The 13,124-nt window shown below is 37.4% G+C and overlaps 1 protein-coding gene and 1 pseudogene across 2 annotated transcripts in view; both read right to left on the reverse strand.

Moving 5' to 3' along the window:
- Positions 1–13,124, reverse strand: part of ATAD2 (ATPase family AAA domain containing 2) — a 68,627-nt gene that overhangs the window by 32,907 nt on the left and 22,596 nt on the right. For both annotated transcript variants that reach the window (XM_060611251.2, XM_060611252.3), the window contains exons 9-11: positions 9,467–9,574; positions 6,212–6,320; positions 5,873–5,988 (exon numbers count right to left, since the gene is read on the reverse strand). In XM_060611251.2, the coding sequence (XP_060467234.1) occupies positions 5,873–5,988; positions 6,212–6,320; positions 9,467–9,574 (333 nt within the window). The remainder of the gene's footprint in view (positions 1–5,872; positions 5,989–6,211; positions 6,321–9,466; positions 9,575–13,124) is intronic.
- Positions 1,627–3,427, reverse strand: LOC132664476 (phosphatidylinositol N-acetylglucosaminyltransferase subunit P pseudogene; annotated as a pseudogene).

The following is a 13,124-nucleotide window of genomic DNA, read 5'->3' on the forward strand; positions in this document are numbered from 1 at the left end:
TGGAAAGAGCCCAAATGCCCATCGATGGATGAATGGATAAAGAAGATGTAGTATATATATATAATGGGAGTATTACTCGGCAATCAAAAAGAACGAAATCTTGCCATTTGCAACTACGTGGATGGAATTGGAGGGTATTGTGCTAAGAGAAATTAGTCAGAGAAAGACAAAAATCATAGGACTTCACTCACATGAGGACCTTAAGAAACAAAACAGATGAACATAAGGGAAGGGAAAAATAATATAAAAACAGGGAGGGGGACAAAACAGAAGAGACTCATAAATATGGAGAACAAACTGAGGGTTATGGGAGGGGTTGTGGGAGGGGGGATGGGCTAAATGGGTAAAGGGCACTAAGGAATCTACTCCTAAAATCATCGTTGCACTATATGCTAATTTGGATGTAAATTAAAAAAAATAAAAAACAAAAGTTAAAAAAAATAAATACATAAATTAAAAAAAAGAAAAGAAACATTAAGATTCCAGAAAAGCAGAAATGGTGGGAAAAATTTCACATGTGATGGATGAAATCTATTAGAAGTTAAGAATAAAATACAAAAGAGGGGTGCCTGGGTGGCTCAGTTGGTTCAGCATCTATTGACATTGGCTCAGGTTGTGAACTCACGGTCGTGAGATCAAATCTCCCACTGGGCTTCGAGCTGAGTGTGGAGCCTGCTTGAGATTCTCTCTCCCTCTCTTTCTGCCTCTCTACCCCTTGTGAGCATGTGCACACATGCACTCTGTCTCAAAAATAAATAGTAAAAAAGAATAAAATATAAAAAATAGTAAGAAATTGACATGATCAAATGCAGAGAGAAAAAAAACAAAGCAACTGTTTAACCACCAAACAAATTGAATAAATAAATGAAAATTTCAACATACAAAAACGAAGGCAGGAAAAGAATTTAAGAATGTGTGTACTGAGCTAACAATGCTATTTGTGAGGCTGTATCTTAAGAGGTAATTGAGGATTCATACAAAGAGGAAGCAATGAGATATTCATATTAACATTTGTGACAATAATAAAAAAAAATCAACATAGTCAGCAATAGCAGAATTGATTTTAAAAAATGATACATCCAGGGCGCCTGGGTGGCGCAGTCGGTTAAGCGTCCGACTTCAGCCAGGTCATGATCTCGCGGTCTGTGAGTTCGAGCCCCGCGTCAGGCTCTGGGCTGATGGCTCGGAGCCTGGAGCCTGTTTCCGATTCTGTGTCTCCCTCTCTCTCTGCCCCTCCCCCGTTCATGCTCTGTCTCTCTCTGTCCCAAAAATAAATAAAAAACGTTGAAAAAAAAAAAAAATTAAAAAAAAAAAAAATAAAATAAAATAAAAAATGATACATCCACATTATGGTATATTATTCAGCTATTAAAACAGAAAGAGAACCACATGAAAACAGCAGGTTAATACAATTATAAATTTATTATAAGGGGAAATGTTTGTTGTAAGGAAGGAGAAATGAGAAAACATCGGGAGAGTTTTTTTTTTCATATTTACTAAATTACTTTTTTTTTACAGTAATACAGTATTTTATTCCATTAATAACTAATATTTGAGAGCATTTATATTAATGGAACTTAATCTAAGAGAAGTTTGACTTACTTTTTTTTTTTAAAGTTTATTTATTTTGAGAGACAGAGAAAGAGAATGGAAGGGGCAGAGAGACAGGGAGAGAGACAGAAAATCCCAAGCAGACTCCGCGATGTCAGCACATGATGTGGGATCTGAACCCCCGAAGTGAGGGATCATGACCTATGGACTTACTTTTTAAGGTTTATTTATTTATTTTGAGAGGGAGGGAGAGCAGGGGAGGAGCAGAAAGAGAGGGAGAGAGAGAATCCCAGGCTTTGCCAGCACAAAGCCTGATGTGGGGCTCAAACACATGAAACTGTGAGATTATGACCTAAGCTGAAATCAAGAGTCAGATGCTCAACAAACTGAGCAACCCAGGCGCCCCTTGACTTACTTTTTTTTTTACATTTCAATATCAGGTATCAGTAAGAGGAAAAATATGGTCAAAATTACTATGTCAAAAACTTACAATAAATGCTTGATGTTAGTCTAAATACAATTCAGTTTTTGGCATAAAGTTCTTTGGCTGCAAGGAGAACATTTGGTTTACTTCTCTAATAGGAATATCCGCATTTAATGCTGGGATAGCTTCTTCTTGGTATTTGTTCTGCTGTTGATTTTTAGCACAGTTATTTATAATTGTATGAATGGAGTGGAGAGAGGTACTCATGATATCATGAGGTACTCTAAGTAAGAGTACATAACTATAGTAATGAGGAGGCAGACAGGCAATGCGACTGCCCTGTATTTTTGAGGCCAACAGGTTAAACCTAAGGAGTTTACTCGATATTCAGGAATAAAAGCCCACACAAAATATAGTATGAAGCCAAATTGGGAGCTTAAGAAAAGAAAAAAGCCACAAATCACTCTCTGTGGCAATGGCAATGATGAATTTTCCACCATTTTCACTGTGACTTCAGACAATCTTGGGTCCCTGAAATGACCACTCAGGCCCCTCCTGACAGCTTGGCCACCTCAATGGTGAGTCCCCTGTCCAAGCACCAACAAGGAAGCTGCAGAAGGGGTTAAAGAGGGAAAACTGAGGAACAAGCTAAGTCACAATGGCACCCCTCTTCGCACTTACTAAATTACTCTAGGTGCTTCCAATGCTTCTTCTAGAAAGCAAATGCTATTATTTAGTATCAGTATCTTTCTAGTTAAAAAAATTGTTTTTAATTCACCAATGTTTAACTGTGATTGATGTATGCTACATAACTTTTATAATGGAAAAGCAACAAAGCTTACCAATCTAAAAAAGTGTACTTAAATTAACATTTCTATACAGGTGATTCAGGAAAAGTTGCACAAGGAAAAAGGAATCAAGGACTAGGGTTTATAAAAGGGTGGGGGAATGTGGGTAAACAGGTGATGGGCATTAAGAAGGGCACTTTTTGAGATGAACACTGGGTGTCTTATGTAAGAGACGAATCACCGGGTTCTACTCCTGAAGCCAAGACTACACTGTATGTTCACTAACTTTAAATTTTAAAAAATGGGTTAATAAGTGAGATATAAACACTAGAAAGAAAAGGACCAAAATTGGGGCCCTGGGTGCCTCCGTCCGTTAAGCATCTGACTCTTGATTTTGGCTCAGGTCATGATATCATGGTTCATGAGATCAAGCCCCAATTTGGGCTCCACACTAACAGCGTGATGCCTGTTTGGGATTCACGGTCTCCCTCTCTCTCTGCCCCTCCCTCACGCGCTCCCTCAAAACAAATAAACTAAAAACAAACAAAAAATCACTGAGACCACCCTGATCCCTTTTACTACTCCACACAGGCAACTTGCTTGGATAGTTTACTTTCTGGTATTACACAAGATGAGATGCTGCAGAAATTAAGTTAAAAACTCCATACTGGGGGCGCCTGGGTGGCTCAGTCGGTTGAGCGGCCAACTTCGGCTCAGGTCATGATCTCACAGTCCGTGAGTTCAAGCCCCACGTCGGGCTCTGTGCTGACAGCTCAGAGCCTGGAGCCTGTTTCAGATTCTGTGTCTCCCTCTCTCTGACCCTCCCCCGTTCATGCTCTGTCTCTCTCTGTCTCAAAAATAAATAAACGTTAAAAAAAATTTAAAAAAAAAAAAAACAAAACTCCATACTGAAGAGGAGACTACTAACCTTTGCTCAGGCCTACTGCTAAAATTCTGGCAGCCAAGTTCATAAGCTTCCAAGAGAAAACTGGAGGATTTGTCTCTGGGGGGAAAAAAGGCCCGACTAGATACTGACTTTGAGGACTTCTGGTAAAAGAATCAGCATCCATGGGGGCGCCTGGATGGCTCAGTGGGTTAAGCCTCCAACTTCAACTCAGGTCATGATATCATGGCTCATGGGTTCCAGCTGTGCTGACAGCTCAAAGCCTGGAGCCTGCTTTTGTCTCCCTCTCCCCCGCTCACACTCTCTCTTAAAAATAAATAAAAAGTTAAAAAAAAAAAAAAATCACCATCCACCAATCACCCTAAGGTGAGGCCTACAAATTAACAAGCCCTACTAGTGAGCTTTTAAAAATAAATTAAATATTAACAGAAAGCCAAGGATCACTAGACACAGAAAGCCCCTAAGATCAAGAGGGATGAAAACAAGAAAAGAAAAAGAAAAGTACATTAATCTAGAAAGTCCAACAATCAACTGACATGAATTGAGGGAAAAGGAAAAATGGAGCAGAAAATTATTGAAGAAGTGATACAAAAAAACCTTCCCACAAACCAGACATTTTTCCAGAAGTATATAATAGCACAATGAAAGCAGGAGGGGAAAAAGATGCATCAGCAGAGTGTGGTTACATGACCATCCTCAGAAAGAAAATAAAAATAACCTCTTGTGCACTCTTTTTTCTTAAGATATTCCCAGATTGTACTCCATCAAAACACAGCTGTAAAAAAAGGTCGTAGGGCACCTGGTTGGCTCAGTTGGTGGAGCATGAAACTCTTGATCTTGAGTTTGTGGTTTTGAGCCCCATGTTGGGTATGTAAATTAAAAATAATTTTTTAAAAATCTTAAAAATAATACTAATACTAAAAAAGGGGTCTTAGTTGAATCCAGGAAGCAGGGAATCCAGCACTAAAAGGTACATAAAGGAAATCTCACTGATGGTGATGAGAAGTCCCGAAGTTTAGTTGTGCTACAAGACTAAGAATAACCCGTATGGATGGAAGCAAGAGAACAAAAGCTCCAACAAGATGTGTCTAGAAAAATGAGGAGTCAATAAATTATTTGATATGTTTAACTATACTGAAGAGTTTTCTCTCTAGCAAACTCTGTGGATGAACTGATAAGCACATATAAAATTATTTTAAAAACTCTATAAAGAGCAAAAAAAAAAAACCCCTCACCCACAGGCAAAGAGTATTAACGCTGAGGGGAAAGAGCAGGGTTGTAAAAAAGAGAATAGTCATGATATACTATATATGGCTCAGCTGTAAAAAAAACATTTACATTTACATAATCATAAAGCACACACTGAAAATTGATTCAACACTTATATTTGTGCATAAAGAAGCTACTGGGAGCATATGAGGACACGAAAACAATGTGTATATATGGAGAGTGGGGAAAGCAAAAGAACCAAATAGTCACTATTCATGTTAGAACCCTACAGAATTCTGTCTAAAACAGAAAAAAACAAAAATTACAGTATAAGCATATTATTTAAATCTATATAGGTAAATACCTAACAGCTAAAGGAGTTGAAAACAGTTGGCTTTGGAAAGTGGGAATTGAACTGGAGGAGGAAGAGTAGTGGGAGGACTACTGCCACTACCATTTTTTTGTTTGTAAGACTTACAGTACTTATATGACTTAAAATTATGTATGGGGTGCCTGGGTGGCTCAGTCGGTTAAGTATCCGACTCTTGATCTGGGTTCTGGTCATGATCTCATGGTTCATGAGATTGGGCTCTATGCCGCCAGCACGGATCCTGCTTGGGATTCTCTCTCCATCCCTCCCCCGATTGCGCGCTCTCTCTTAAAATAAACAAAACTTTAAAAAGTATTAAAAGTATGTACATATATTACTTTGATACAGACCTGAAACAAAATTGTAAAAGTGAAAGAAAAAACTAAAAAGTATAGGAGAAATTTCAGTAAATATATGAAAAGCATTGGAAATTATTTTTCTTTTCGTGGAGGATCAATTTTGAAACCATTTTTCAAGTTAAATATTAGAAAAGTAAAAATATTTGAAGTACCCAGAAAAGCACAATAAATTACTGTAGACCTAAAACATTTCAATGGAGAAATGTTATCTTTCTGGACAACAGCAGCACAGCCCACATTTTGGCTAAAATAAAATTATTAAATTACCTTGGAGGTTGAATTTTGAATTTTTCAAAGACTTCTGGATAAAGTAATGGAAACACCACCATCTCTTTTAGAGCTGCAATATGATTCGACAGGCCACCAATGCTATCAAATCGTACCTGATAATGGAAGGGAAACATGGACATTCTCAGATTTGGAATCAAAATTAAAATATCACTCCATTTCTATACTAGGCTCAACCTATACACAGCCAACTGAGTAACAGCATTTTAGTTGCAGCCTGAAAAAGTCTGTAAAGTTTCGGATTTAAAGAAAAATTGGTTAAACTTTAAAACTAAATTAAAACAGTATGTAAGTTCAAGCATACAAGATCGTACTCACTGAAGAATCTAGTTGCATTGGATCAACATCTGCAAGACTTGCTCCAATCTTCATTCTATCTTTATAAATTCCTTTTAATTCATCTTTCCGAAAATTTAGTGGGAGGCACCTATTTTTAAAAAATTAAAAAGAAACACCCATTAGGGTGTTGGGTAGCTCGGTTGAGCTTTCAACTTTTTTTGTTTGTTTGTTTATTTTTGAGAGAAAGAGAGAGAGACAGAGGGTGAACAGGGGAGGGACAGAGAGAAAGAGAGGGAGACACAGAAACCAAAACAGGCTCCAGGCTGCTCCAGGCTGATGTGGGGCTTGAACCCACAAACTGTAAGATCATGACCTAAGCTGAAGTCTGGCGCTTAACCGACTGAGCCACCCAGGCACCCCAAGCATCCAACTCTTGATTTTGGTTCAGGTCATGACCTCGAGGTTGTGGGATCAAGCCCACTTTGGGCTCCATTCTGGGTATGGAGCCCACTTAAGATTCTATCTCCCTCTACCACTCATGCTCTCTTTCTCTCTTAAAAAAAAAAAAAAAAAAAAAAAAAAAAGACAATAAAAATAAAATAAAAATAAAACTCCTATCAGTTCACTTTATCCCCCAAATTCTATGTCAGAATATGGACATTTTTCCTAAAAATTTAAAAACAAGTTGGGGTACTTGGGTGGCACAGTCAGCTAAGCATCTGACTCTTGGTTTCAGCTCAGGTCATGAACTTGTGGTTTGTGAGTTTCAGACCCTGCATCAGGCTCCATGTTGGCAACGTGGGGCCTGCTTGGGATTCTCTCTCCCTCTCTCTGCCTCTTCCCTGTTTGTTTTCTCTGTCTCTCAAAATAAATCAATGAACATTATAAAAAATAATTTAAAAAATTTAAAAAGTTAAATTTCAATCAGCAACTGTGAAATTATGTATTTCAACTTCATTTTCTTTACAGGTTGAGAACTTTAATGTTAGCAATATTTATACCTAAAGTTTTATTATTAGAGATATACAGTCAAACGAAGTACCAGCGTTCAAGATGCCACAGCATCGTAAAGTAATTCATGGTTAGCAATTCAGACTGTATCAATATACTTTATAATGACTGTGCTTAACATATACAGAGTATTTACTACTTGTCAGGCTGTTTTAGGTGCTTTATATGTAACAGTCCATGAAATCCTCAAAACAGTCATTTATTGAGTAGCTACTATTTCTCCTATTTTAAAAGAAAACTGATGGGGTGCCTGGGTGGCTCTGACTCTTGGTTTTGGCTCAGGGCATCATCTCGCAGTTCATGAGTTTGAGCCCCGCATGCTGACAGCATGGAGCCTGCTTGGGATTCTCTCTTTGCCCCTCCTCTGCTTATGCTCTCTCTCTCAAAATAAATAAATAAACCTTAAAAAAAACCCGAGGCACAAAAAGATTAACTGAAATGCACAAAGTCACAACTGGTTAAGTGTCAGTTCCTGGACTCAAACCAAAGCAGTGTCTCCAGACCTGCAATAACTCTGCTACAGTACCTCTCAGCAAAATATTCATAGTCCACCAAGCATCTTGGATCCACATCAACCATCTCAAGCAAGAATGAATCACTACTTTCCTAACTACTTTCAAAAACAGTTACAGTAGATTATAAAAAATACACCTAGAAGTACCTGCTTGTTTTATAGATGGAGAGTGGAAACTGCTTATGTTAGAGGTTAAGACACGTTGGAATGCCTAAGAAAAGAAATACAACTGAACACAAGTAAAAGCACACCAAACTCACCCCAAGTGACAAGTCTTGGTATCTCCAGACTCCACAAGGAATTTATACTGTGAAATCTAAGATGAACACGTTTTCAATTGTGGCTTTTTAAAAGGTATTTCTCAAATAACTTATTTATTTATTTATTTATTTACATTTATTTATTTATTTTCGACAGAGCATGAGTGGGGGAGGGGCAGAGAGAGGGAGACAAAGAATGTGAAGGAGGCTCCAGGCTCTGACCTGTCAGTGCAGAGCCCGGTACAGGGCTTGAACCCACAAACCGTGAGATCATGACATGAGCTGAAGTTGGACGCTAACTGACTAAGTTATAGTTCTTAATAGAAATATAACTGCATGATATAGAAACTACAGGATTAGATGTACATTTCTATGAATGAAGGCAAAGAAACATCAGTCTAAGTAATACAGGTTTTCGATGATCTAACTCAGTGCTGCCAACAGAAATGAAATGTAAGTCAAAGATGTAATTTAAAATTTTCTATTAGATACACTAAACAAAGAAAAAGTAATAATATATTTCACTTACCCAACTTATCTAAAACATACCATCTCAATATGCAAAATAAATATTTAAAAAACTGAGATATTTTACATTCTTTCTTATACTAAGTCTTTGAAATCCAAGAATGTGTTTTTTTTTTTTTTTTTACAAAATTTTACAATATTTCTCAATTCAGATTAGGTACATTTCAAGTGCTTAATAGCCACATGTAACTAGTGGCTACCATACTAGGGCAGAGCTAATGTGGTAAAAGAATAGAGCTTAGGATACAAAGAATGGTCGGTTTGCACGTCCCTTCAATTATTATGTTTCTAATTGCTTCACCATGCAGTTTTTACTCTATGAGAATATTACTTTATTAGGATACAAGCCCTGCATTTTTTTCACTCCCCTGACCACATCTGTAAAATGGGTATGATCCTTGCTATAAACTTATATATGAACTTACACGAACTTATATTACAAAAAGTTATGAAATAAGTAAACCCATTTTCCTAAAGAGTTCTATAAGAATGTATTATTATAATTATTATAAACAGAAAAAAATGTATTTGAAGTGAAAAAATTTCAAGTTTCCTCAAGTCCATGTTTGTCAAGCACCATTTGAGCTATACAATGGCTGTAAAAGAAAATGTTCTAATGTATTTTAAGTTTCAAATATAGATGTTTCAAACAAGATGGCATTCTAATTTATACATTAACTTTTTGTAAAAATTTGTACATGTTTATTTATTGGGGGGGGGGGGGGCAGAGAGAGAGGGAGAGAGAGCATCCCCAGCAGGCTCTGTGCTGTCAGTGTCGACCTGACGTGGGGCTCGATCCCATGAACTGTGAGATCATGACCTGAGCCGGAATCAAGAGCCGGATGCTTAACTGACTGAGCCACCCAGGTATCCCAAAATTTTAAATTTGGTCAAGCTGTATCTGCTCCCAAATTATTCAGCCTTCTCACCACTTACAAAAAAATAGCTTATAGTATTAAAAAGCATCAGTAGAAGACTTACCTGTTGATAGCTCTATTGCGGCTCCTTTTCCTCCGTCTCTCAAAGTGCTGTTCATCTTCAGAAGAGGAAGACGAAGTAGAGTCACTACTGTGGATTGCATGCCTTCGCCTAAAGTAAAGAGCAAAACTGAAATCATGACGAAGGAGGGCAGGAAAAACAGAGGCATAAGATGCAAACATCAGAATTACCTAAGGATCCAAAAAGATTTATCAAAAAATTAATACATTTGCTGAAGCAATGGAGTAGGCTTTGATGGTTCAATCTTTTGGAAGGAATATAATACATGGATAACTGAGAGGAAGGGAAAGAGATAGGTGGCTGTGATAGAGCTGACAATCAAATGTTCGTTATGATAGAATATGGTCCAAGCACAATGACTTCTTAGTCTTGATGTAAATCAGTTACCCTCAAAGAGAAAGGTGGGAAAAAGAGGATATTAAACTCTTTGGGACTATAACTTCAGAAAGCATTTTCAATATTATACCACATATAGCTTCACATTTGTAATATTATACTATATATAATTTCACCTTTTGAAATGTCAATCTTAAAAGGAGAACAGGAGAATTTTTATGCAAACCAAAAAGGATCAAGAAGAGTTTAAAAAATACTAGGAATACAGTGAGAAATAAGATGACCTTTTATCTACAGTACCATCACCTGTAAATTTACAACTGTCATTTACTGCTGTGTCAATATGGATGTATTACTTAACCCATATAAGCCTTAATTTTCTCACAAAAAGGAGGTAAGGATATAATCAAATTCTTAGGCTGGTTGGTAGTACTAAATAAGACACCAAGTGCTACAAATACTGAAAAAAAATTTCAATCACTTCTACCTTTGCATTTGTTGCAAAACACCCATAGGAAAAACAGAATCTAGCTGGGAAAACCTTTAATCATTGGCTCAGGGTCTAGAGCTTTTCCTGAGTCAGAGTGCAATCACAGTAAGTAGATATTTCCAAAAATATTAAAGGTTCACAGTCTATTATTTCCATAACATAGGTGCAGAATCTTATACTCTGAGAATAAGTTTTTCCACTATTCACTTACCAGGATCTGAAATGTCATAAAGATGGGGGGGAGGGGAAAATGGGTGATGGGCATTGAGGAGGACACTTGTTGGGATGAGCACTGGGTGTTGTATGTAAGCCAATTTGACAATAAATTATATTCATTAAAAAAAATGAAATGTTGTAAAGGAAATTCAGTCTCTATTTGTCCCACTTACTATGATTATTCATATGTTCTGCTATTACACATTTGACTAGGCAGTGCTGGCCCAGACACTCCTAGAGATGTTAATGTTATACATTACCTTTGTAATTCCCCCTTCACCCCAGTCTGAATTATGAAACACAAATGGCCCCACAGGTTTTGGATAAGGGGTTTCTCACAGATATATAAATGAGAAAATAATCCTCCAATGTCCACCTCCCCAAACATGCCCAAGACTATTCTTATGATTGGCTTGAAACTAAAACTATCTAGTACAAGTCTGCAATTTTATATGAAAGACTAACTTATTTAATATTACCATTAATATTACAAAACAACTCTAACCTGGAGGCACATAATTCACAAAACTGTAAGTGAATTCCGTATGTATTCACATAATGAAGACTAACTTCACAATAAAAAGGACTAACATTTATTAAATGCTTCTTGTACCAGATAGTAGATACATTATCCCACTGAGTCTTAATTAAAGCTCTGGACAAGTACATATCAGCAGGCTCACTTTAGAGTTGCAGCCAATGTAACTGGCTCGTAGTTTAAATAACTTGCTTAAAATATTAGAATTAGGCAACGATGGTGTCAGAACTCAAACCTTTGTCTATTCAAAAAACCCACTTTCTATATACACTGGTAATTTCCAGTTGTTTATTTCACAAACCAAAAGAATTATAAGCAAACAACAAAACCTGTGGACTGAAATAAATTTTCCAATGTTTGAAAAGGAATTAAAAGAAAATTTTTTTAATGTTTATTTTTGAGACAAAGTGTGAGCAGGAGTGGGGGATGGGGGGGGGGGGCGGCGCAGAGAGAGACGGAAACACAGAATCCGAAGCAGGCTCTAGGCCCTGAGCTGTCAGCACAGAGCCCGACATGGGGCCTGAACTCATGAACTGCGAGATCATGACCTGAGCTGAAGTCGGACGCCTAACCGACTGAGCCACCCAGGCGCCCCTGAAAAGTAGGGTTTTTAAGCATTGTAGTTATAACAAAGACATAGAGCACTCAATACATGCCAAATAGTAGTTTAAATGCTTTTCGTGTATTAACTCATCTAATTCTCACATTACTGTGAGACAGCTAATATCATTCTCATTCTATGGGTCAAAAAACTGAAATGAGAGGTTAAGTAACTTGCTAAAGGTCATTAATAAGTGGTAGGGCTGGGCCTGAAACCTAGCAGTCCTAGTCATGGGTCCAGGGTTTTCACAATTACTCTATACTGTAGAAAGGCCATTTTTTCAGTTTTAAAGAGATTCTAAACACCCACACCCACACTCACTCTTTATTTTTCATTTTACTAAAACTGTTTGAAATTCTGGCATAGACAAGTGCTGGACCAGCACTGTGAACTTAATCAGTGTTTAGAGTTGCCAGTTCTAGCACCTTGACACCAGGTAAGGGGCACTCTGGAATACTGGTGAAGCAACGGTACTAGGTTACCTTCAGGTTCAAAGGGATTGGGCTTGTTCCAGAAATTGCAGACTGAAACTAAAGAATACACCTTAGATGAGTAGAGGTGAGTAATCATAAGAAAGAAAATCCTGCTTAAAGGCAGCATTCCTGAACCTCTGTTATGGTAAGCACGCCAAAAAACCCTTGGAAGATCCTGCACTGTGGCTGCAAGGTTTTTCGACCATTTGCCATGGGTACCGAGAGCAATGCCCAAATGATTCTCTGGATGTGTGCTCTGGTCCCATGCCTAAGTAGGTGAAGTAGGACATGAATATAAACAGAAGCTGGTCTCTTTAAGAAAAAGTAAAAAGGCTGAGCAAAATGACCATTACAGTGTTAAAGGGGAAGAGATGTTCATATCACCTTGGTAAGAGTGTTAGGGGGAAAAAAAAAAGGTTTAAAGGGCTACATTCAAAAGGTCAGATAATATTAACAGTTGAAATGTGGAGAAATTGGAACATGCATACATTGCTTGTGGGAAAGTAAAATAAAGCAGCCATTCTGGAAAATAATTTAGCAATTCCCTGAAACAGTAAATATAGTTAGCATTTGATCTAGCAATTCCATTTTTAGGTACATACCTAAGAGAAGTGAACACATAAGTCCATACAAAAAGTTGTTCACAAATGGTCATGGTAGCATGATTCACAAAAAGTAGAAACAACCCCCAAAATATGGTATATTTATACAATGGAATCTTATTTGGCAATAAAAAAGAAGGAAGTACCGATACATGCTAAACGTGGATGAACCTTAAAAATGTACCAAGTGAAAGAAGTCACTCACAAAAGAGTCCACGTGTATGAAATACTCAGAATAGGCAAATCTACAGAGACAGATAAAAGATTAGTGGCTGCTCAGGGCTGTGGGGGATGGAGGGACTGGAGATAACTAAAGAGTACAGGGTTTCTTTCTGAGGTAAGAAAAATGTTCTAAAATCGTTTGTGGCTATAGCTGCACAACTG

The sequence above is a fragment of the Panthera onca genome, chromosome F2 (genome assembly GCF_046562875.1).
Source record: "Panthera onca isolate mPanOnc1 chromosome F2, mPanOnc1 haplotype 2, whole genome shotgun sequence".
NCBI classification, from domain to species: domain Eukaryota; kingdom Metazoa; phylum Chordata; class Mammalia; order Carnivora; family Felidae; genus Panthera; species Panthera onca.